We start from the raw sequence: 27,740 nt of genomic DNA, 5'->3' as shown, positions 1-27,740 counted from the left end.
CAACTTCACATGTTTACAATAAATGTTCATGGAAAAGAATGAAAGAAATTTAATGAAATTCTACTAAATGGTAAGTTTGTTATGTACAAATATGTGGATTTTTATACAATTAAAGGGCAATAACTCTTAATTTACAAATAAATCCGAATAAAATTGTGTGTACACAACCACATTATGGTGATCTAAATTCTGATTAAGTTTCATAGTTGTAGGTCAAATATATCAAAAGTTATGATGCAGAAATTGCCATATTTATAGTACCCTATATAGTTAACACTAGAAACTTCTAAGGGCCATAACTCTGGTGTTACTTGGGCAATCTGACTGAAACTCGACGGGCCGCAAGAACTCATAGTGGTGAACATGTATATGAAATTTTAAATAAATATTCACAACCATTTCCTAGATGTGGCTCCGGACGGACGGACGGACGTTCCTACATATGGATACTTATGTGGCTACTCTTTTGTTCTCTCTATTGTTCTTTTAGCCACGTAAGAGAAAAATAGCCACATAAAAGCCTTACGGAATGAATGACATCAAAGAAAAAGTACAGTTACCTATTGTTCCTATAGCCACCTAAGTATGCAAATGTGAGCTCGTAAAGACGGACGGACAACGCCAAAACTATATCCCTCCGACTTTCGTCTGGGGATAACAAAAACTATCATATACCAGAACTGAAAATCTAGCAGGCTATTTATACTTTGTGGAATGGAATGGAACAAACAGTGGGGCACCACACGGGGCATAGAATTTTATTCAATGTAGTATGTAAAAGTATAAATAGCCATCTAGCACTCCAAGCAGGTTTATTTCTGAGGTATACAATCATAGAATTAAAAATACTCAAGACCCCTTGCAGGTTGATTTACTTCTGATTAAGATTAATTACCTGAAGAATTCAAAATATTAAGACTCGATGCAGGTTGATTTTGGATCAGGATTGCAGAGTTCAAAATATTCACGAAACATTGCAGGTATATATTCAAGACTCCATGCAGGTGGATTTCTGATCAGGACTAAGTGCAAACTTCATGGACAAATTGTGTCTTCAGTAAGTGGTCTGTATAGTGCTTACACTTGGCTTCAGTCTAAATTATTATGTTATAACAGTATAGGCCAAGTCTGATCATTTTAAATTTACAGGTATATACAATTTGCACATACAAATTTCTCTGACAAAACCAAAATAATTTCTTATGACAGCAGTGTAGTAAGATGGGTCCATTAAATAACAAACAAAAAACATGACTCATAGCTTTTAATGTTTATTTATAAACATTTGTATAAAGTAACAAAAAAAATATAAAAACAAATGACAAAAAATCAAAACAATACCCCGCTTTTACTATTTTTACAAAAAAATTGGTAGACTCGGGAGTTTGTTTGAATGCCATATTATAGGTACACTTGAAACTATTTCCCTAAATTCATGTCAACAGGCCTATGAAAAGTGACACACTATCCTGTTTTAGGTTGCCAAGATAGGAAATACCACTGGGCTTGATCAACAGCTATGTTTAACATTTATTTATTTATTTGGGTTTTACGGCGCACCAACACAGTATATGTTATATGGCACCAAATAGGACTACAAATTTTGGTTCCACATCTCATTTACATCGAAATAAAAACATGAGATATGGAATCAAACTTTGCATACCTGCTGGAATCACAGAGTTACTGCAAAACCAAGTGTTAAGACCCTATTAGTCGCCTCTTACGATCATGCAAGGGTAAGGCAGTGGTTCCAATTCTTTTCAAACATAGATCGTCCCAGAACCACAAGGGGCTTAACATGGAATTTTCAGTCTCTGTGGTGTTATCAAGAATGGACTACTGACCCCCACAACAAAAGCAATCATCTACTAACACAAGAAACCATCTGATAAAATCTAACTGCTCTAGACAATAGCATTTTCTAGTAACTGGAAATGGTTAAGTTAACCCACAGGCAATCATCCATGAAACTTGACTCCATAGGCTGATTCTAAAGTTACTGACCAGAAACACTTCTGTTTCAAAGGTCTTACCATCTGACCTATTCATTCCAAACAAAAGTACAAATGTAGGTACAAACCAAAAGGCAACAGTCTTATTAAAATATGAAGTTTACTGGCTGCAACTGACCAGAAACCATTTTTAAATCCCCTGGTAAGCCTCACCCTAATTTTTCACTCTTACGACTTTCTATGGTCAACACGACACTGACTCTCAAACTGGTAGGGGACATCTACTGAAACAAGAGCTATTAGTAAAGTGATAAAGATCCCAAAATATATCCTAGACTCTGGAAGTGTGCCAATATGTATATGTATACCGGTATGTACATTTTATATTTTGTAAATAAAAGACGAGTGCATTTATCAGGGAAGAAGTATAATATTTAGGCTTTCAGTAGTACATTATACCTTGACAATATACAAACAAGAGGGTCATAATGACCCCAGATCACTCACCTGAGTAATATGAGCTAACAAACTGATGCTAAAATATTAAGAAAGTAGGTCAGTAGGTCACATTCATGGTCAATGAAAGTCAGTTTTAAGATCAGTGTGCAAAACTGTACATGTCACCCAAATTTCAAGGCTGTATATCTTAAAAGAACACAAGAAAGTAGGTCAGTAGGTCACATTCATGGTCACTGAAAGTCAGTTTTAAGACCGTACATGTCATCCAAATTTCAAAGCTGTATCTTAAAAAACAAGGAAGTAGGTCAGTAGGTCACATTCATGGTCACTGAAAAAGTCAGTTTTAAGATCGGTGTGCAAAACTGTACATGTCATCCAAATCTCAAGGCTGTATCTTAAAAAACAAGAAAGTAGGTCAGTAGGTCAAGGTCATAGTCAAGTGACCCCTAATCACTTGGGATCATCAGATAATTATAATTAAACAGTCTAGGAAATATGATCTGATAATTTTTGAAGTATTTCTATTTTCCTATATAACTCGTATAACAAGTGACCCCCTCTTTTCACCTCAGGGGCATAATTCAAACAATCTTTTTAGAAACCAACTAAGCAATGATATATACCAAATATCAAAGGCCTAGGCATTGAACTTTCTGAAAAGAAGATTTTTTTTTTTCCTATATAAGTCTATGTAAAACTTGGGACACCCTGGGTGGGGCCTCTTTTTAACTAAGGGGCATAATTTGAATAACAGAGGACCACTAGGCAATGCAACATACCAAATATCAAAAGCCTAGGCTTTCCAGTTTCAGACAAGAAGCTTTTTAAAGTTTTTCCTATGTTAGTATATGTAAAAGTATGGACCCCCAGGACAGGGCCTCTTTTCACCACAGGGTGATAATTTGAACAATCTTGGTAGAGGACCATAAGGCAATGCTACATACACAATATCAAAGGCTTAATTCTTGTGGTTTCAGACAAGAAGATTTTTGATTTTTTTTCCTATACAAGTCTATATAAACCATGTGACCCGGGCCTCGGTGGGGCAATATTTGACCCTAGGGGGGAGAATTTGAACAAACTTGGTAGTGGACTATTTGATGATGCTATATACCAAATATCAAAGCCCTAGGCCTGTGGTTTTGGACAAGAAGATTTTCAAAGTTTTTCCCTTTATAAGTCTATATATACCATGTGACCCCTATGGCGGGGCCATATTTAACCCTAGGGGGATAATTTGAATAATCTTAGTAGATGACCACTAGATGACGTTACATACAAAATATCAAAGCCCTAAGCCCTGTGGTTTTGGACAAGAAGATTTTCAAAGTTTTTCCTATATAAGTCTATGTAAACCATATGACCCCCAGGGCGGGGCCATATTTGACCCTTGGGGGATAATTTGAACTAACTTGGTAGAGAACCATGAGATGATGCCACATACCAAATATCAAAACCCTAGCTACTGTGGTTTTGGACAAGAAGATTTTTAAAGTTTTGCATGGATTTCAATTCTTTGGGCAATTTTGACAGGGGGCCACCAAAGGATCATTTCTGTGAACTTTAGTGTAAATCTGCCCAGTGGTTTTGAAGTAGAAGATTTTTGAAATTTACAATATAGCCATATAGGGGAAATAAGCCCCGCCCCCTGGCGGCCATGTTTTTTACCCAAACAGAATGGCTTAGGCAGTTTGGTAGAGAGTCACCTAGAGATCATTTCTACAAAATATTTTTGAAATCCGGCTAACAGTTTCTGACGAGAAGATTTTTACAAATTTTCCTTTCGGTTGCCATGAAAAGGAGCCACCCAAGGATCATTCATGTGAAGTTTGGTGTAAGTCAGCCTAGTGGTTTTGAAGATTTTTTTTAGAAATTGTTGACACGACGGACGAAGGGTGATCACAAAAGCTCACCTTGTCACTACGTGACACGAGCTAAAAATATATCTTTAAGGTAAAAAAGTAAATGTGGATGTATTTTGGGGAGGAACATTTATAATGGGCTATAGGAAAATTACATCCACCAGTGTATGTTCTGTTGGCCACTCCTCCAAGAAGCAAGCACCTCTCTACAAAGATATATTCCTTTCTATCGGATATCATGTTCGCTGCAAATTAACCTCAGTAAGGAAAAAACCTTTTTACAACATTTCAGTCTTCCCCAACAGTGTTTGCTCTAGAGACATTCCACTGTATATCCAGAAAATATGCTCAAATTCTCTTTCTAGGCTAAAAATCTGTGTACATTTTTAGCTTCATTATGTTATATTTATGTAAGTTTGGGTCAGTTCCCTTTACACCTGTAGAAGGAAAAATATAGACAATGCTCTATATTAGTATTGCATAATGTCATAACTCCCAAACTGTGGCAAGTTACATTCATGCCCTGACAACAGAGCATGTTCATTTGATAATGGTATTTTTATATAAATTTTGGCCAAATCCCTTGAAAGGTGTAGTGGGAATTATCCACATACAAATTCTTTAACAGGAACACAAAGCAGCAATCATATGCACTCCACATTCTAAGCTGACCCAGATTTCATAGAGACAGATATTCTGACAAAAATATGATGATCAAGTAAAATATGTTTTTCTTCTAATTTGACCTAGTGGCCTAGTTTTTGACGTCGGGTAACACAGTTTTGAAACTGACCTACACTTAAAAAGAGACAAATATTCTGATAAAGTTTTATAAAGAGCAGGCTTCCTAAGGGTTAACAAAGTTTTTCTTTAGGATTAGACCTAGCCATCCAGCTTTTGATCCCAGATGACCTAGCTAAGTTTACCATGGGAAACATTATGACCAAATTACATTCAGACTGGGCAAAAACAGTGAACTTGAGAGTGGTTACAGTAAAACTGTTGATGAGGGAGGGTGCATGACAAACAACAATCAATGACGGACACAGGGGTTGTCAAAACATCCTGAACACCTTGTGCTCAAATGAGCTAAATCACTTCACTTTCTGGCCAATTATTACAGAATGGAAAATTAAGTCCCTGGATCTTGGAAAGAAATGAACACTTTTTTTCAGAATCTTATTCCGACATTCTGGAATTGTCATTTTCCCAAGAAAACATTCCACAGACTAAAGGCAATTTTTGGTGCTGTGATGGATGTCAGCAATGAAGCTAGAAGATTCACACTGTGGTTATCTAGAAAGTCTGTACCACTTATATCATCTACCCCGGACCCTGGATGGTGAACTACACACTGCTTCTTCCTATCATAACCTGCAATAATCATCAGAACATTATTTATGGTCTTAAATAAATACAGTGAAACCTGTGAATAAAGGCCAAAACAATAAAACATGATTATAAAGGTCAATTTTAGAATTCAAGACTTTTTAAAAAATTTTAAATGGTACTTTTCAAAATTTAAAGATCAAAACAGTTAGGTTTGTCTGAACTAGGAGAGTATGCTCTAAAAACAAGAGGGTCATGATGATCCTATATCGCTCATCTCTTAAACCTGGCCTAGGAATCATTAAGATAAACATTCTGACCAAGTTTAATGAAGACAGGGCCATAAATATGGCCTCTATAGTGTTAACAAGCTTTTCCTTTGATTTGAACGGGTGACTTAGTTTTTAACCCCGTATGACCCAGTTTGGAACTAAGCATAAGAGTCATCAAGATAAACATTCTGACAAAGTTTCATGAAGATATGGCCATAAATGTGACCTTTGACCTGGTGACCTAGTTTTTGACCCCACATGACCCAGTTTCAAACTTGGCCTAGAGATCATCAAGACAAAGATTCTGTGCAAGTTTGTATCAAATCAAAGCATAAATGAAACCTCTATATGACTGGAAGTGCCAAAATAGACTAGAACTGTGTCACAGACATGGATGCCCCTACAACATGAGATAGGTCACAGGCATGGTACTGCTCACAAACTGAAAGAAGGACCCTTGGTCCTATTTATTTACAAAAGAAAATATTGTAGGAAAACCAGAAAATTTAGTATCCTGTATATGTAGTGAAAATTGGCTAAGTTCAACCAAGGACTGTGACCTTGACCTTTGAGCTAGTGAAATGGTTTTGCGCATGACACATCGTCTATCCATGCTCATCATTTGCATGTGACACATCGTCTATCCATGCTAATCATTTGTGTCAAATTATTTTAAAATCGAACCATACATGTCAAACTTATGGACCAGACATGAAGACCACATTATCAGTATATATGTAGTGAAAATTGGCCAAGTTCAACCAAGGGCTTTGACGACCTTTGAGCTAGTGAAATGGTTTTTGCGCACGACATATCATCTATCCATGATTATTATATGTGTCAAATTATTCTGAAATCGGACCATGCATGTCAAAGTTATGGCCCGGACTCGAACATCACCCTTTCCCGAACACACAAACAGACACACACACGGACAGGGGTAACACTATATGCCCCCCAACCACCACTCTAGAACCCATGATGGTTTTCGAACGGAACTGAGACCTTATTGTGCCTATAGTTGTGTGTAAGTGTGGTTAAAATCAAATGTAAAATATCACTTCTATCCTGTTCACAAGGTAAAAACAAGAGCTGTCTCCATAGGATGACACATGCCCCCGATGGCACTTTGAATGAATAGTTATGGCCGATGTTAGAGTTTAGGACCTTTGAACTACGGACCTAGGTCTTGCGCATGACACGTCGTCTTACTGTGCCACACATTCATGCGTAGTTATTTTAAAATCCATGCATGAATGACAAAGATATGGACCGGACATGCCCATCATTGCACTATCATGAAATATGACCTTTAACGTCTAAGTGTGACCTTGACTTTTGAGCTACGGACCTGGGTCTTGCGCGCGACACGTCGTCTTACTGTGGTACACATTCATGCCCAATAATTTTAAAATCCATGCATGAATGACAAAGATATGGACCGGACACGCCCATCAATGCACTATCATGAAAAATGACCTTTAACGTCTAAGTGTGACCTTGACCTTTGAGCTACGGACTTGGATCTTGCGCGCGACACGTCGTCTTACTGTGGTACACATTCATGCCAAGTTATTTGAAAATCCATCCATGGATGACAAAGATATGGACCGGACACGAAAACTGCAGACAGGCCGACAGACGGTTCAAAAACTATATGCCTCCCTTCAGGGGTATAATTAACAAATTTTGGCTCTTTCAGGGGTCAATCAGGGGCTGTAACTCCGGAACCTATCATTGGATCTGACGGATTCATCATGGAATCAAAGATCTATTGTTATTAAAGATATTTTACAAGTTTGTATCAAATCAAACCATAAACTTGAGCTGCTTTTGAGAAAAGCGCATGTCTCCTTCAACTGCCTAATCCTCTAAATAGTAAGTCAGTCACTCACTACATATACCTTTGAAGAGTAAAAATGCGGATTTTGGGTAATTCAAGGGCCGTAACTCCGAAGTGCCTCAGCCAATTTAGCTAATTATCAAACCTGACCAAGGACTCATCGTCAAACATATCTCGTTCAAGTTTGGTGAATGTTCGATGAGTAATGTTCGACTTAAAAGTGCGGACAAGAGTAAAAAAAGCCCATTTTCGGTAATTCAAGGGCCATAATTCTGAAGTGCCTAAACTGATTTGGCTAGTTATCGAAATTTGCCGAGGATTCATGGTCAAACACATTTCGTTCAAGTTTGGTGAAGATCGGATGAGAAATGTTCGAATTAAGAGTGCGGACAAGATTTGTGACAGACAAACACACACACACACAGACAGGAGTAAATCAATATGTCTCCCACACCACTGTGTGGTGGGAGACATAATTAAGTCTCTATATGGTTGCAAAAGCCAAAATAGCAAATTCTGGCCCTTTTGTGAAGTTTGAGAACTAGTGGTCCGAGGTGTTCTTTTCTTACTGAGTGCAAACTATTTTCAGTTTCCAGTTAACTGTGACCTACTTACTTCCAAAAGAAGAGGTCATCTACTGACTTCTGAAGTTTGACCATTGAGAGACCAAGTTACAACATGCAAAGGTGACAACAGACGAAGGGTTAAGATTTATTAAATTAAAAGTTGAATGATTTGCATATAAGTTGCAAGAATGATATGATAAATCCACATGGGTGTATCTAATCCTCACCTGAATATTGAAGTGTTGCTCCCAGAACAGAATCTACTGTTGAGCCAAGAAATCCCAGAAGTCCACATATAGGAATGAGGGGCCATTGAGCCGGTGATTCTAATAAATAATCCTCATTCACTACCAGTAGTAGTGTGAGATAATATGATAGTCCTACCAACGCTCCACCAACAAAACTGACAGCAACACCAACCATAGATATAGCACCATTTGTACCTGTTCAAATCAATAAATACAGTATAACAAACACTACTAAGGCAGATTTTTTCCCTCAAAATTCTTACTCGGCTCTCACTGAATTACGCCCTACTAAGAAAAAACCTCCATACATGGAACAGATACCTTTCAGTCTGACCTAGTGGTGTTTGTTCTTCTGAGTAACCCCTCTTCACAGAACTAGGGGTGTACCTGTTCTCAGCATAAACTGAAAACTGTTACTTACTAGATTCGATTGATACACTGCATCGAAGTTTGTCCTATCTGTCAAAATATAGAACATTTAGAAAGAACCAAAAAGTATGTTTTCGCAACTTATTCTGATGGTCATTTTAGTGTATTCATGCAAGCTGGAATCAGCTGTTGGTACCCCATTATAGTAATTGAGTTTTTCAACTGTTCTATACATACGATCGTATGTTCTGATTGCCAGCTTCAACAGCACCCATCGACAAGCATGAAATATCATATGTGAATTAAGCACAGCATTTAAGGAAACCTTTATTCATGCACTGAGGGGAACTACCCATGAGTTTGCAAGGAAATCTGAATGTCATGCCAGAAATTTTCCATCCCACTAGAATGTGTGATTGTGACCTAACTGACGTATGGAAAAATACCATCCGCACTGATGTTATTTCTGTTCATTACTCTCGATGATCTAATAACATTTATTTCAGTTTCATAAATTAAATGAGCCAATAACACAATCAGAGGTCAGTTTTGATTTATGTCATTTTTATATGGTATCTTAAGCCTGCGATTTGAAAAAGGCTAGCTAACGTGTCATCTACATAATTCATGATTTATAAAAATCCTGAAATCATTGAAATTCTTTGCTGATTGAGATAATACATGTTTTTTTTTAAAAAACATGAAAAAGTGTTACTAATAGAAACATATTTCTAAATATAAAGATATGATATATGAAACAGTGATCATTTTGTATTGATACAAACATCGTACCAATCTTTCCAAATGATACACAGCCCTAACTAAAGAGAACTCTTTCAGTATTCACGGCAGTGTTTGCTCTACTGAGTAAAAATCTCAATAAACCTAACAAACACCTTTCAGTCTCCCCAGTCGTGTTCACTCTACTCTAAATTTTAATCAAGATATTATCATTACAAGAGGGGGAGGGGGTGTGGGCAGGTGAAGAGGTTAGTGAGGATGTGTGGAAATCTAAAATATTTGGGGGTGTGATAGCAGTGTGTGTGGGGGGGGGGGGGGGGGGGGGGGGGGGGGGGGGGGGCGAGGCATATGACAGATACCAAGAATCCATATGAATTATAAGTAAGTGTAAGAGATGTAAAAAAAATATAAGAGGGGTAGAGGCAGGCTAAGTGATACTAAAGCAACACGTAAACATGCATAAATAAGTGAAAGTAATTCTACTTTTGGTGTTTGATGGGGGTAGGCAGAGAGAAGGGGCATGAGGGATCTAATGAACAATATAAGTTGGTGTAAATGTAAGAAAACAGAGAATGGGTAGAAGTTGGGGGAAGGGGTTAGAAGTGGACGTATGAGGAATACTAGTACTAGGAAACATTCTGACTTATAATTCAAACTAAGAAGAGTGCCATAAAACTTTAACACAAAAACCCAGTCTAGTCACTGTGACCTTGACATTTAAGGTACTGAACACTAAATCTAAACATATCATCTGCTATGCTGGGTTAAGAGTCCCATAGACAATTTAGGTCATATAGCAAGCTGTCCAGCTTTAATGATTGAGGAAAACACCAGGTGCTTCACCTAGCATTGTTTCAGGCATTGGTGGGTACATCGTAAGTACCACCGACCTTCAATAAGTCAGATGGATGGCCTAGTCACATGAAGAATGCTACACCCCAAGCGAGATTTCAAACCCACACCTGTGAGGGACAACTGAACACATCAGTCCCTTACTAAGATCAGTCATGTAAAGTTTGATGATTATAAGGGCAGTAAATAAGATGACATAGAAAAAATAGAAAAGTTTGCCAGAGAATTTTAACCAATACCATCACAAAATGTCTCCAGTGACCTTGACCTTCAGGATACCAAACCTTACACAACAGAGTGTCTGCCCCTTACCAAGACCAACCCTAATCTGAAGTTTGATGATTACAGAAGTTGCAGTTAAACTGAGAATCCTGAAATAGAACTTCGGCAGAATGCAACAGTTATGCTAACGGCATTTGAGAACACTAACCCTCTTTACTCTTCAAATAGCTGAGCCAAAAAGTAAAAGAACTATCATATTAATTCCTTAATTTTTTAGCTTAATCTATTATCTTGAGGGCTTATTGGAAAATGGGTTGCAACTCGTATGAAATACAGAGATGCAACTTTTTCTCACCAAGCTTTCGATATTGTTGATAGGAAGTAGGCATTCATTAAAACAGCAACAAACTGATATATAATGCTTCAGTTACATTTAGGTCTTGCTGTAATATGCCCTAAGGCTAAAAATGAAGTCTCTGCACAAACATAATTTTTCTTTGATTTGACTGGGTGACCTAGTTTTTGACCCCAGATGACCCATATTCGAAATTTTCCTAGAATTTATCAAGACAAACATTCTGATCAATTCTCATGAGTTTCAAACTTTAAATGTGGTCTCTAGAGCGTTAACAAGATTTTCCTTTCCTCTGGCCTAGTGACCTAGTTTTTGACCCCACATGACCCAGATTCAAACTTTGCCTAAAGATCATCAAGATATTCATTCTGACAAAGTTTTATGAAGATTTTTAAACCCACATGACCCAGTTTCGAACTTGACATAGAGATCATCAAGACAAATATTCTGACCAAGTTTCATAAAGATTGGGACATAACTGTGGCCTCTACAGTGTTAACAAGGCAAATGTTGACAAACAACAGACAAAAGACAACTGATGAAGGACGCCGCCGGACGACAATGACCGGTCACAATAGCTCACCTTGAGCACTTCATCCTCTGGTGTGCTAATATACATATAGTGAGAATATTGATACTTACAAAATTGCATTCATATAGTTACTTAAGTTCATCAAAGATAAAAAAGACCATAGCCCTGTTTGATATTACACGCAAAATTTATGTCTACATGCATTTTCCTTGTTGTGGAGTTTACAGACATTTTATTGAAAAAGCCGAGGTGGCAGGGGAGTGCAAATTTGCAAATTCCACATTGACGTGTGGGTACCAATGTTGAAATATCCATAGAAATCTCGTTTTTGCTTATTTTTCTTTGAAACTACTATGGACCATTGCAGATACTATAGACTACATAAAGACGCCTCTCCGGTCCTATGCACCTGTCGCTTTCCACGCCAGATGTAGTGAAAATCGGCCAAAGCACCCAAATTTTATAGACCAAAATAGACTTACCGGGCCTCACTTTGAACTCTGCCATTCATCCATTTCTATTTTTAAATCCAATTTCGTAGTACGAACATAGATGCATACCCAGGTGGTGTGGAATGTGTCTGCCAACCACCACTATTTTCACTTGAAAAAAAGTGGATGGATGACAGCCCCGCGTCTGGTCGACTTTTTATTCTGATATTTATGTTTTAGCCTCAACCGGAAGTACGGAGCTAGGAATTTAAAACACCCGCCATGTAGAATCATTAACCGTTCCACATTCCCCAGATATATTAAAGAATTAATAATGATAAACAACCAGTAAGATAGATATGCCTTTATATCTACCCTGTCCTGTTTATACAGAAAATCGACAGGGGCCAAAACTATGAAACCGCTCCCCTGCCACCCAAGACTTGTGTCAAAGAAAGATAATCACCTTTTGGCACATAATTAAAATTTGTTATCAGGATTGCCTCCCTTGATCTCCCAACAACTGAGCCAATCTCTGAAGAGAATGTGTCCCCGCAGCTACAGCACAGAGCCCCAAGTACAGCCATACTGAACCAGCTAGCATTGTAGTGTGAGGTGAAGTCTATCAGTTTCTCGGAACAACCAACATCTATCAGATATAACACAGCCATTTCAGCAGCTATACCACCGTTACATAGAACTTGTACCCAGTTCCTCATACCACCTGTAATAATGTAACATGCTATACCACCGTTACACAGAACTTGTACCCAGTTCCTCATACCACCTGTAATAATGTAACATGCTATACCACCGTTACACAGAACTTGTACCCAGTTCCTCATACCACCTGTAATAATACAACATGTTATAACACATTTGTCTACATTTCCCTGACAGTAAACACATGTCCTCCCACGAAATAGGGAGGAATAATAATTACATAAAGAAACAAAGCAGTTATTAGGATAATGCAGAATTAATGATCCCAATTTCAACTGAAATGGATAAGTACTATCTGGATAGAACAGTGCTAAATTATCATTTCTCTGCTGTGGAAACATAAAACCATATAATCCTTTAGAGGTCTCATCAAACTTCAAGTCAACTATCATATTATGATCATCTACATAAAATTCAAGGAGCTTTATTACTTAACCTAATTTCTGCTTTTAACGAATTGTTCTACTTGCAGTCATACCTAGCTGTCATTCCCTTTTTTCACATCATCAAATGAGTCATGCAACAAAGTACAACACAATAATGTTTACTCCCTAAAATTGTAACATTCTCCCTTTTTATCAATAGCTTAATGAAATTGGGGAATGCATGATTAAATTGGAGAACTGACATTGATAAATGTCATAAAAGTTTGCAGCTTTGATCTGCGGCTGCCAATACATCATGAACACTCTTTGCTACTATTCGCTTGCCTATGCACTTTTAGATTCTTATCCATTCATCAAAGTCCTTGACCTATCTAGAAGATGAGGTGCAGTCCTATGCCACAGATGACAGTTTAAGAACAAAAGCATAAATACATTTGGCAATTCTGATCATAATCTTGAAAACATTTAAGCAAAACTGGAAGATTTCTATACATCCAGAAACAGGAAATTTTAAGCAACAAATCTACAACGCCTAAACAGTCAGGAATGTAGGATATGTACATTCCTTTGTCTTGAAATATTCCCAGATAATGCAAAAGGTATATTATAATTAACCCATATGTATTAATCTCCTAGAGGTGCACATGATTTTGAGCTGAGTAACAATGTTGGAAGTAATCAGTCTTACTTTTTAGCACTCAACTTAATATAATCTTCATGTCTGTTTTACAACAGATAAGCTAAACAAAGCAAGGTAATGAACACATGGCTAAACAAAGCAAGGTAATGAACACATGGCTAAACAAAGCAAGGTAATGAACACATGGCTAAACAAAGCAATGTAAATAATAAATACATGACTAAACAAAGTAAGGCAAGAAACACACAGCTAAACAAAGCAAGGTAATGAACACATGGCTAAACAAAGCAAGGTAATGAACACATGGCTAAACAAAGCAAGGAAATGAACACATGGCTAAACAAAGCAATGTAAATAATAAATACATGACTAAACAAAGTAAGGCCAGAAACACACAGCTAAACAAAACAAGGTAATGAACACATGACTAAACAAAGCAAGGTAAAGAACACATGGCTAAGCAAAGCAAAATGACGAACACATGGCTAAACAAAGCCAGGCAATGAACACATGGCTAAACAAAGCAAGGTAAAGAACACATGGTCAAACAAGAGGACCATGATGGTCCTGAATCGCTCACCTGTTCCCACACGACCCAGTTTTGAGTATGACATCGTTTTTTCTATTATTTGACATAGTGACCTAGTTTTGGAACTCATGTGATCCAGTTTTGAACTTGACCTAGATATTATCAAGATAAAAATTCTGACCAATTTTCATGAAGATCTATTGAAAAATATGGTCTCTAGAGAGGTCACATGGTTTTTCTATTATTTGACCTATTGACCTAGTTTTCGAAGGTACGTGACCCTGTTTTGAACTTTAACTAGATATCATCAAGATGAACATTCTCACTAATTTTCATGAAGATCTCATGAAAAAGATGGCCTCTAGAGAGGTCACAAGGTTTTTCTATTTTTATACCTACTGGCCTAGTTTTTGACTGCACCTGACCCAGTTTCGAAACTGACCTAGATATCATCAAGGTGAACATTCAGATCAATTTTCATGAAGAAAAATATGGCCTCTAGAGAGGTCAAAAGATTTTTCTAATTTTAGACCTACTGACCTAGTTTTTAACCGCAGTTGACCCAGTTTCAAACCTGTTTGAACTACTGGCCTAGTTTTTTATGGCACATGACCCAGTTTCAAACTTGACCTAGATATCATCAAGGTGAACATTCTGACCAATTTTCATGAAGATCCATTCAAGGGTATGGCCTCTAGAGAGGTCACAAGGTTTTTCTATTTTAAGACCTACTGACCTAGTTTTTGTTCACAGTTGACCCAGTTTCAAACTTGACCTATATATCATCAAGATAAACATTCAGACCAACTTTCATACAGATCTCATAAAAAATATGGCCTCTAGAGAGGTCACAATGTTTTTTCATTATTTGACCTACTGACCTACTTTTTGATGGCACGTGACCCACTTTCGAAACTAACCTAGATATCATCAAGATGAACATTCTGACCAATTTTTATGGAGATCCATTCACAAGTATGGCCTCTAGAGAGGACACAAGGTTTTTCTATTTTTAGACCTACAGACCTAGTTTTTGAACACACATGACCCCGTTTCGAACTTGACCTAGATATCATCAAGATGAACATTCAGACCAACTTTCATACAGATCCCATGAAAAATATGGCCTCTAGAGAGGTCACAAGGTTTTTCTATAATTTGACCTTCTGACCTAGTTTTTGATGTCACGTGACCCACTTTCGAACTTGACCTAGATATCATCAAGATGAACATTCAGACCAACTTTCATACATATCCCATGAAAAATATGGCCTCTAGAGAGGTCACAAGGTTTTTATATTATTTGACCTACTGACCTAGTTTTTGACCGCATGTGACCCAGTTTCGAACTTGACCTAGATATCATCAAGGTGAACATTCTGACCAATTTTTATGAAGATCCATTCACAAGTATGGCCTCTAGAGAGGTCACAAAGTTTTTCTATTTTTAGACCTACTGACCTAGTTTTTGACCGCACGTGACCCTGTTTCGAACTTGACCTACATATCATTAAGATGAACATTCAGACCAACTTTCATACAGATCCCAAGAAAAATATGGCCTCTAGAGAGGTCACAAGGTTTTTCTATTATTTGACCTACTGACCTAGTTTTTAAAGCCATGTGACCTAGTTTCGAAACTAACCTAGATATTATCAAGGTGAACAATCTGACCAATTTTCATGAAGATCTTTTTGAAATATATGGCCTCTAGAGAGGTCACAAGGTTTTTCTATTTTTATACCTACTGACCTAGTTTTTGACCACACGTGAACCAGTTTCGGACTTTGCCTAGATTTCATCAAGGGGAACATTCTGACCAATTTTCATAAAGATCCCATGAAAAATGTGACCTCTAGAGTGGTCACAAGCAAAAGTTTATGCACGCACGCACGGACGACGGACGCTGCGCGATCACAAAAGCTCACCTTGTCACTTTGTGACAGGTGAGCTAAAAAAGCAAAATAATGAACACATGGCTAAAAGAAGCAAGGTAATGAACACATGTCTAAACAAAGAATGGTATAATGAACACATGGCTACAAAAAGCAAGGTAATGAACACATGGCTAAACAAAGCAAGGTAATGAACACTTGGCTAAACAAAGCAAAGTAATGAACACATGGCTAAACAAAGAATGGTATAATGAACACATGGCTAAACAAAGCAAAGTAATGAACACATAGCTAAATAAAGAATGGTATAATGAACCTTGGCTAAACAAAGCAAGGTAATTAACACATGACTACACAAAGCAAAGTGATGAACACATTGCTAAACAAAGCAAGGTAATGAACATATGGCTACACAAAGCAAGGTAATGAACACATGGCTATACGAAGTATGAACACATAGCTAAACAAAGCAAAGTAACAAACACATGGCTAAAAGAAGCAAAGTAATGAACATATGGCTAAAAAGAAGCAAGGTAATGAACACATGTCTAAACAAAGAATGGTATAATGAACACATGGCTAAACAAGGCATGGTAATGAACCTTGGCTAAACAAAGCAAGGTAATGAACACATGGCTACACAAAGCAAAGTAATGAACACATTGCTAAACAAAGCAAGGTAATGTACACATGGCTAAACAAAGCATGGTAATGAACACATGGCTAAACACAGCAAGGTGATGATTTATTTTATTTATTTGGGTTTTGTTTTACGGCTCACCAACACAGTATAGGTTATATGGCGCCAAACAGGAATACAAATTTTGGTTCCATATCTCATTTACATCAAAATAAAAACATTAGGTATGGAATCAAAATTTGCATACCTGCTGAAATCACAGAGTTACTGCAAAACCAAGTGTTAAGACCCTATTAGTCGCCTCTTACGATCATGCAAGGGTAAGGCAGTGGTTCCAATTCTTTCATACACAGATTGTCCCAGAACCACATGGGGCGCAAGGTGATGAACGCAAGGTGATGAACACATGGCTAAACAAAGCAAGGTAATAAAAAAAACAAGAGGACCATGATGGTCCTGAATCGCTCACCTATCCCCACATGACCCAGTTTTGAACTGAGTATGACATCGTTATTTCTATTATTTGACATAGTGACCTAGTTTTTGAGCTCATGTGACCTAGATATCATCAAGATAAAAAATTCTGACCAATTTTCATGAAGATCCATTGAAAAATATGACCTCTAGAGAGGTCACAAGGTTTTTCTATTATTTGACCTAATGACCTAGTTTTTGAAGGCACGTGACCCACTTTTGAACTTGACTTAGATATCATCAAAGTGAACATTCACACCAATTTTCATGAAGATCTCATGAAAAATATGGCCTCTAGAGATGTCACAGGTTTTTCTATTTTTAGACCTACTGACCTAGTTTTTGACCGCACATGACCCAGTTTCAAACCTGACCTAAATATCATCAAGGTGAACATTCTCATCAATTTTCATGAAGATCCATTGAAAATATGGCTTCTAGGGAGGTCACAAGGTTTTTCTATTTTTTGACCTACTGACCTAGTTTTTAACCGCACTTGACCCAGTTTCGAACTTGACCTAGATATCATCAAGCTGAACACTCTCACCAATTTTCATGAAGGTCTCTTGAAAAATATTGCCTCTAGAGAGGTCACAAGGTTTTTCTATTTTTAGACCTACTGACCTAGTTATTGACCGCACGTGACCCAGTTTTGAGCTTTACCTAGATATCATCAAGATGAACATTCTGACTAACTTTCATAAAGATCCCATGAAAAATATGGCCTCTAGAGATGTCACAAAGTTTTTCTATTTTTAGACCTACTGACCTAGTTTTTGATCGCATGTGACCCAATTTCGAACTTGACCTAGATATTATCAAGATGAGCATTCTGATCAATTTTCATGAAGATCTCTTGAAAAATATGGCTTCTAGAGAGGTCACAAGATTTTTCTATTTTTAGACCTACTGACCTAGTTATTGACCGCACATAACCCAGTTTCGAATGTGACCTAGATATCATCAAGATGAACATTCTGACTAATTTTCATAAAGATCCCTTGAAAAATATGGCCTCTAGAGAGGTCACAAAGTTTTTCTATTTTTAGACCTGCTGACCTAGTTTTTGACCGCACGTGACCAAGTTTCAAACTTGAACTAGATATCATCAAGGTGAACATTCTAACTAATTTTCATGAAGATCCATTGAGAAATATGGCCTCTAGAGAGGTCACAAGGTTTTTCTATTTTTAGACCTACTGACCTAGTTTTTGATCCCACGTGACCCAGTTTCGAACTTAAACTAGATATCATCAAGGTGAACATTCTGACCAATTTTCATGAAGATCTCATGAAAAATATGGCCTCTAGAGAGGTCACAAGGTTTTTCTATTTTTAGACCTACTGACCTAGTTTTTGACCGCACATGACCCAGTTTCGAATCTGACCTAGATATCATAAAGATGAACATTCTGACCAATTTCATAAAGATCCCATGAAAAATGTGACCTCTAGAGTGGTCACAAGCAAAAGTTTATGCACGCACTGACGGACGACGGATGCCACGCGATCACAAAAGCTCACCTTGTCACTTTGTGAGAGGTGAGCTAAAAAGCTAAACAAAGCAAGGAACACATGACTAAACAAAGCAAGGTAATGAACACATGGCTAAATAAAGCATGGCAATGAATTTCATGGCTAAATGAAGCAAGGTGAAGAACACATGGCTAAATAAAGCAACATGATGAACCCATTGTTAAAAAAAGTAAGGTAATGCACACATGGCTAAACAAAGCAAGGGAATGACCATATGGGTAAACTAAGCAAGGTAATGAACACATGGCTAAATAAAGCAAGGTTATGAACATTTGGCTAAACAAAGCAAGGTAATGAACACATGGCTAAATAAAGCAAGGTAATGAACACATGACTAAACAAAGAAGGTAATGAACACATGGCTTAACAAAGCATGGTAATGAACACATGGCTAAATAAAGCAAGGTAATGAACACATGACTAAACAAAGCAAGGTAATGAACACATGACTAAACAAAGCAAGGAACACATGGCTAAACAAAGCAAGGTAATGAACACATGGCTAAATAAAGCAAGGTAATGAACACATGACTAAACAAAGCAAGGTAATGAACACATGGCTAAATAAAGCAAGGCAATGAACACATGACTAAACAAAGAAGGTAATGAACACATGGCTTAACAAAGCATGGTAATGAACACATGGCTAAATAAAGCAAGGTAATGAACACATGACTAAACAAAGCAAGGTAATGAACACATGACTAAACAAAGCAAAGAACACATGGCTAAACAAAGCAAGGTAATGAACACATGGCTAAATAAAGCAAGGTAATGAACACATGACTAAACAAAGAAGGTAATGAACACATGGCTTAACAAAGCATGGTAATGAACACATGGCTAAATAAAGCAAGGTAATGAACACATGACTAAACAAAGCAAGGTAATGAACACATGACTAAACAAAGCAAGGAACACATGGCTAAACAAAGCAAGGTAATGAACACATGGCTAAATAAAGCAAGGTAATGAACACATGACTAAACAAAGCAAGGTAATGAACACATGACTAAACAAAGCAAGGTAATGAACACATGGCTAAACAAAGCATGGTAATGAACAAATGGTTAAACAAGAGCTGTCTCCATAGGATGACACATGCCCCCATGGCACTTTGAATGAATAGTTATGGCCGATGTTAGAGTTTAGGACCTTTGACCTACGGAGCTGGGTCTTGCACGCGACACGTCGACTTACTGAGTCACACATTCATGCGTAGTTATTTTAAAATCCATGCATGAATGACAAAGATATGGACCGGACACGCCCATCAATGCACTATCATGAAAAATGACCTTTAACGTCTAAGTGTGACCTTGACCTTTGAGCTACGGACCTGGGTCTTGCGCATGACACGTCGTCTTACTGTGGTACACATTCATGCCAAGTTATTTAAAAATCCATCCATCGATGACAAAGATATGGACCGGACACGCCCATCAATGCACTATCCTTTAATGTCTAAGTGTGACCTTGACCTTTGAGCTACAGACCTGGGTCTTGCGCGCGACACGTCGTCTTACTGTGGTACACATTCATGCCAAGTTATTTGAAAATCCATCCATCGATGACAAAGATATGGACCGGACACGCCCATCAATGCACTATCCTTTAATGTCTAAGTGTGACCTTGACCTTTGAGCTACGGACCTGGGTCTTGCGTGCGACACGTCGTCTTACTGTGGTACACATTCATGCCAAGTTATTTGAAAATCCATCCATTGATGACAAAGATATGGACCGGACACGCCCATCAATGCACTATCCTTTAATGTCTAAGTGTGACCTTGACCTTTGAGCTACGGACCTGGGTCTTGCGTGCGACACGTCGTCTTACTGTGGTACACATTCATGCCAAGTTATTTGAAAATCCATCCATCAATGACAAAGATATGGACCGGACACGAAAATTGCGGACAGACTGACAGACCGACGGACCGACAGACGGTTCAAAAACTATATGCCTCCCTTCGGGGGCATAAAAAGCAGTGTGATGAACACAGAAAATATATTCTAGCTTGTTAGACAAGGATTTCCCCTTGTTTTTGTCTGTGCTTGTAAAACTCATCTTACACCCTGGAGTGTTAAATGACTAAAGTGCTGTAATTTATGAATACGTAAATTCATACACTACTGTAATAAAATAGTGCTTAAAATAAAAGCATTTGTTCTATTTCATTTACTTTATTATTTGAAGAATACGACATACAAGAAAAAGAATACATCATTGGTAGAAGGTGCCAATTGAAATATCTGGTTCTTGGAATGTTGTTTTTGTGGTAACTCAGCTGTGCCTCATTACCACCTAAACAGTTACCCTAAGCGAGATATTTCAATCGGCACCTTCAACCAGTGAAAGATTCTTATAATCACCTTCTCTGAAATCATCTTCCAACTTTCTCTTTTCACTAGTTCTGAACTTTGTAACCTTTGACCCAGCCACGAAGAAGGTCAGCAGTGCAGAGAAGAAACACAAGTTGCTTATAGTCATCAAAAATCCAACCAGTAAAGCTAAGAAAATAAATAAATAGTTTATTATAATACATTATGTCCAAATGCATTTCCTTACACAATAATATATACAGCTGATGTGTTACAATGCCAGTGATTGTACTCTTAAGGTGGTGAATTCCAAAGGTCACACTGCTCATTTGGCTAAGATTGTTTACATGTGTGTAATTGTCAAACAAAAAAAGGTGTATTTCAGTTGGAGTTTCCCATTAGAATGCTTCCTATTCCAACAGCCACCATTGTTTGATATATCTATTACTTCAAAAATTTGCAAGATTGGTTTAGGTAAATCAATCAGAAAGAAAAGACAAGAAAAAATCATAAACATACAGAATAAATGTCAGTTACATACAATCATGTACATACCATCTCGATATGTAAATACATTGCCCTGTTTAAAGTATACCCAAGTGACTTTGGCCTCTACACAGTTCAAACAGCTTAACTGGATTATATCCAGATGGTTATTAAACAAGAGGACCATGATGGTCCTGAATCGCTCACCTATCCCCACATGACCCAGTGTTGAACTGAGTAGGACGTCGTTATTTCTATTATTTGACATAGTGACCTAGTTTTTGAGCACATGTGGCCTAGAATTCATCAAGATAAAAAATTCTGACCAATTTTCATGAAGATCCATTGAAAAAAATTACCTCTAGAGAGGTCACAAGGTTTTTCTATTATTTGACCTAATGACCTAGTTTTGAAGGCACGTGACCCACTTTTGAACTTGACCTAGATATCATCAAGGTGAACATTCTCACCAATTTTCATGAAGCTCTCATGAAAAATGTGGCCTCTAGAGAGGTCACAAGGTTTTTCTATTTTTCAATCTACTGACCTAGTTTTTGACCGCACATGACCCAGCTTCGAACTTGACCTAGATATCATCAAGCTGAACACTCTCACCAATTTTCATGAAGATCCATTGAGAAATATGGTCTCTAGAGAGGTCACAAAGTTTTTCTATTTTTAGACCTACTGACCTAGTTTTTGACCGCACGTGACCCAGTTTCGAACTTGACCTAGATAACATCAAGGTGAACATTCTGATCAATTTTCATGAAGATCTCTTGAAAAATATGGCCACTAGACAGGTTACAAGGTTTTTCTATTTTTAGACCTACTGACCTAGTTATTGACTGCACATGACCCAGTTTCGAACTTGACCTAGATATCATCAAGATGAACATTCTGACTAATTTTCATAAAAATCCCATGAAAAATATGGCCTCTAGAGAGGTCACAACGTTTTTCTGTTTTTAGACCTACTGACCTAGTTTTTGACCGCACATGACCCAGTTTCGAACTTGATCTAGATATCATCAAGATGAACATTCTGACCAATTTTCATGAAGATCCATTGAGAAATATGGCCTCTAGAGATGTCACAAAGTTTTTCTATTTTTAGACCTACTGACCTAGTTTTTGACAGCACGTGACCCAGTTTCGAACTTAAACTAGATATCATCAAGGTGAACATTCTGACCAATTTTCATAAAGATCCCATGAAAAATGTGACCTCTAGAGTGGTCACAAGCAAAAGTTAATGCACGCACGGACGGATGACGGACACCACGCGATCACAAAAGCTCACCTTTTGTGACAGGTAAGCTAAAAACATAATTCAATTCTAAATTTTACTTAGTAGTGAGTGTGATTTTTTTTATCCCGAAAAACCTCACTATTGGTGAACCAGTCTGGAAAAATTCTGACAACTTGGTAGACAGTGCTGAATCAGTAAGTCTTCTAGAGACCTCCGTGGTTGAGTGGTTAAGGTCACTGACTTTGAATCACTCGTCAGTCACTGCTGCAGGTTCTAAAACTCACTTGGATTGCAGTATTTTGTTTTCATGTAAGGAAGCCATTCAACTGGCAAGGTAGGTGGTTCTACTAGATGGTGGCCCATTCATGAAATTAAAATCTGGAAAGTCACCACATGTATCAATATGACATAAAACCCAACAAAACAGCCACAATCAACAAGTTTCCCAACTAAATCTACATTAACAGCTCTCACCATTGCAAGATATATAAATATATGGTAAGATAATTAAAAAGAACAAGAGCTGTCACTATTAGTGACAAATGCCCCAAAAGCGTGCCCAAGAATGCTACAGTTGTCTGCGCAAAATATGCCAGAATAGTTTAGGTATGAATCATTTTGTGACCAGACGAAAAAAAAGAAATTCTCCAAAGGTGACCATTAAGCTAGAAGTCTGGGTCTTGCGCATTACACATCAACTCATTATAGGGAACATTTGTGCCAAGTAATTTTAAAATCCCTTAATGAAAGTTATTGATCGGACAAGACCCTGTTAACCTTTGACTTCTAAATGTGACCTTGACCTTGGAGCTAGGGGTCTGGGTCTTGCGCATGACATGTCAACTCAATATAGGAAATATTTATGCCAAGTAATTTTAAAATCCCTTTATAGATGGCTGAGTTATTGACCAGACAAGAGTGAGTGAGTTGGGTTTTATGGCGAATCGACACAAAATGGTCATATATCACCGAAGACCAGACAAGAAACAGACCATGTTAAGCACTGACCTCCAAGTGCAACCTTGACCTTGCTAGGGATCTGGATCTTGTGCATGTCATGTCGTCTCATTATGGTGAACATTTATGCAAAGTTATTTCACAATCCCTTAATGGATAGCAGTTACAGCCCGGACAACAATTTACATTGATGCATGCACGGATGCACAGACTGACGGACAGACAGTGTGATTTTAATATGCCCTCCATCGGGGTCATAAAACAGCAAAGTTTATGTTTATTTGAAAAAAGATATTTGCAAACATACTTAATACCGCATGTACAAAACCTTATTGCACATGTTCATTCAGCCAATGCAAATTAGCAACATTATATTACAAATGTATCTGGCTGTCAAAGATTGTAGAATCAGATTTATACATTCTAGGACAATGACATCAGCTTGAAATTCTGGATTGTTACAACTGTATACCTGCTATTGCTCCTGACTTATCCAGACTTCCTCTCTGCAGTCCCCATCTGGTAATCAGGACAGGGGCAACAACAGCTATCAGAAACCTTACTGGTGATACAGGTTCTACATCTGCAAAAGTCAACCATTACTCATAATTAAAAAAAAATTAGTTATCTTCTTTGAAGATATGGTACTGGGCTCCAGATAACTTTTTTTGACCTACAATAAATTTTGTGAATCAGTAAAATGGTAAAATCTGAAAATGAATAGGAGTAATTTTACTCCTGAAAATGTGTAAATGTGAAAAAAACAGAAATCGGTTTTATAACATATTTATTGGGTGTAACACCAATGAATTTGTTTGTTCAGCATTCAAGTTTGGAAGTGTCAAGGGATACAGATCCGTACCTCTAGAATCTGATTCTAGAGGTACAGATCTGTACCTCTAGGCAAGCCTGTTAGGGACTGTCTAGGGGTGCGGACCTCCTTTTTCCGCATTATTTAGAAATATTTTTATCTTAAATTTTGTTGAAAATGAAATATAAAATACAATTTAATAAAACACTCACTTAAAATTTAAATCTAGATGGTTCACAGATACCAGCCAGCATTCGCCCGATTGTTAACATTTTCTTTTGAAACGTAAAATAACCAAGGAACACCAATCACAAGGAATCGAACTGGCATAAAATACATTAGACAAAATAACGTTAAGTTATGTTTTGACAAACCATTTATGTATTCCGCAAATCTGATAACCTATATGGGAAGATCACTACAGTTCACTTGTGTTTGTTAATTGGAATACGATGGTTTAAAATCAGTTCCTCGGTCATTTACGTTTCTGAAGAAAATGTAAAAATCAGGTGTGTATACAATTTAGATTAAAAGTTTTAGGTGAATATTGATTAAGTCTTATCTGATACTTCAGTTTCAACAAAATTTAAGATGTAAATAATCCCACGTATGAAATAGTGAGATCCTTACCCCTGGACAACCCCTAACAGTCTTGCCTAGAGGTACGGATCCATACTCCTAGACACTTCCTTCAAGTTTTTGCTTCTTTTCTCCCTTGGCTTGCTTTGGCTTCACACTTACTACCGAATCCAATAAAATATTCAATATACCTTTAACTATGTTTTGGGGATCATTTTTGTTGTTTTAAAGAATGCATTGAGCATTTGTTCACTTGCTACATTCTTAGAAAGAGACATTTTTGTTGTTTATTCCGCAACTGAAGTTGATGTTTTAAATCTACACTACTTTAAAATACATTGTAATATCAATATTAATTCCCAACTATTTGATTTACGCACGCATTGAGTGTATAATATAGTTTAACCTAGGATAATAGAGTACCATTCAAAGAGTGTGTACTTTCAATGTGGGAGAATTAATGCCGACCGTGCTCTGTTATGTAAATCATCCAGACGATTCAGATTTTGTTTACACTAGTAAAAAGTCATTGCGTGCATTTCTGTAATTTCATATATGTTTTATACGCTTAAAACTTATCAGACACACGTATACGTGTTACACCTGTGTATAAAAATTATTTAAATCTGCCAACCCTGCAAAAAAAGTTCTATTGTTCTGGGTCAATGTGACCTTGACCTTTAACCTACTGACCTCAAAATCAATAGGGGTCATCTGCTGGTCATGACCAACCTTCCTATCAACTTTCATGATCCTAGGCCCAAGCATTCTCAAGTTATTGTCCGGAAACGGTTTAACTGTTCCAGGTCCTTTTGACCTTGAACTTTGACCAACTGACCTCAAAGTAAAACTTGACCTGTATATAATGATGTTACACCAGTGTGTACATAAATTTATGATCCTAGGACCAAGCTTTCTCAAATTATCATCCGGAAACCGTTTAACTGTTCCGGGTCATTGTGACCTTGACCTCTGACATAATGACCTCAAAGTCATACTTGACAAGGCAATGCTACATACCAAATATCAAAGTCTTATGTTTTGTGGTTTCAGACAAGAAGATTTTTAAAGTTTTTTCCTATATAAGTCTATACTTGAGACCCCCAGGCTGGACCTCTTTTCACCCCAAGGGCATAATTTGAACAATCTTCATAGAGGATCATTAGATGATGCCACATGCTAAATATTGAGGCTCTATGCCTTGCTGTTTTGGACAAGAAGATTTTTAAAGTTTTTCCTTTTGGTTGCCATGGCAACCAGAGTTCTGTGTGGAATTCAATTCTTTGAACAATTTTAAAAGGGGGCCACCCAGTGATCATTCTTGTAAAGTTTGGTTTAATTCTGCAAAGTGGTTTTGAGGAAGATTTCTTTAGAAACTGTTGATGGACAGACGACGGACGATACACGACGGACACTGAGCGGTCAAAAAAGCTCACCATGAGCCTTTAGGTGAGCTAAAAATAACTTTTAACAAGCCATTAATAAAATATTATATCAGTTCGTATTTTTATAGTGCAGATAATACAGGTTTGCTTATATCAAAATGTCACAATAGAAGCACTTTTGTAATACAGGACAGGTAGGATTCGTAAAGGAGCAATTATTATTGATCTCTATTTCTATGCCTACAAGCTCACTTCTGTATACACCCCACAAACGAAGTATAATTATTTCCTACTTCCTCTGAAAAAATATATGTAGTAACTCTCTATGAGGTACAAATCTCCACACTTCATATTCACCTGAGGGGTGGTCTCCAATTTCCAAACACATTAATGACTAGACAAGCTTACTGTCGCTGAGTGGCTGCTTTTTTAATTTCTGACTTTTGCAGCTTGACTGTCACAATATAAAACAAACTGTATACGTCGGATTAGTTCGACTAATTAATGACCTAAAGACATCATGAAAACATGTTGCATTTAGAATTTTCAATAATTACAAAAACTGTCATGCAAGAATTTCTTAAAATTTCTATTACCTGATTTATAGTGATGCAGAATACATGCTGACAACCAAAATACCAAACTCAGTGGTATGATACCAGCCAAAATAATTACAGGTTTCATCTCCACTTCTCCACAACATTTAGAGTTGTCTTCCCTGAAGCAATATCCCATAGGTGTTAAGCGCTTAAATGTTTTCCTTTGGTCAGAAACGACTACTGGTGATATTAGTTTAAACAGTTTATTTCAAACAAAATTGCAATATTTACAATTCATGATACATGGTACATAAGATAATGCCTGAAAAAGGATCAGAGCCGAAAGCAACAGCTTATAGAGGTCTTCTCCTACAGAAACATATTGTTGTAGGTACAGTACGGCAGTGTTTATGATCTTGTCTGAAATATTATCTTTAAGCAATATAATAAATCTTAGCGCTTAGTCAAAGAACTATATATAAGAACAATATCAATAAAGGGGTACAAAAGTGAAATAAGCACCCATGGCTAATGAGTGTATAAGTTT

At 37.3% G+C, this 27,740-nt stretch overlaps 1 protein-coding gene across 1 annotated transcript; it reads right to left on the bottom strand.

Moving 5' to 3' along the window:
• Positions 1-1,251: 1,251 nt before the first annotated feature.
• LOC123530992 (transmembrane protein 19-like) lies at positions 1,252-27,389 on the bottom strand. Its single transcript, XM_045311766.2, has 6 exons — positions 27,251-27,389; positions 24,352-24,462; positions 21,236-21,373; positions 12,503-12,760; positions 8,514-8,729; positions 1,252-5,650 (listed from the first exon to the last, which is right to left on the bottom strand). Exons 1-6 carry the CDS (start codon positions 27,387-27,389, stop codon positions 5,478-5,480), a joined length of 1,035 nt encoding a protein of 344 aa, XP_045167701.1. The 3' UTR covers positions 1,252-5,477.
• Positions 27,390-27,740: the final 351 nt, after the last annotated feature.

This window comes from Mercenaria mercenaria, chromosome 11 (assembly GCF_021730395.1).
Source record: "Mercenaria mercenaria strain notata chromosome 11, MADL_Memer_1, whole genome shotgun sequence".
Classification (NCBI taxonomy): Eukaryota; Metazoa; Mollusca; class Bivalvia; order Venerida; family Veneridae; genus Mercenaria; species Mercenaria mercenaria.
This window is presented reverse-complemented; position numbering and strand designations above follow the sequence as displayed.

Excerpts from the sequence above, each read along its gene's own strand:
- LOC123530992 (XM_045311766.2), bottom strand. The coding sequence starts at position 27,389 with ATGGGATATTGCTTCAGGGAAGACAACTCTAAATGTTGTGGAGAAGTG. Across the intron at positions 12,761-21,235 it reads GGAAGATGATTTCAGAGAAG|GTGGTATGAGGAACTGGGTA; the intron begins GTGATTATAAGA and ends ACATTATTACAG. Across the intron at positions 5,651-8,513 it reads AGCAACACTTCAATATTCAG|GTTATGATAGGAAGAAGCAG; the intron begins GTGAGGATTAGA and ends TGATTATTGCAG.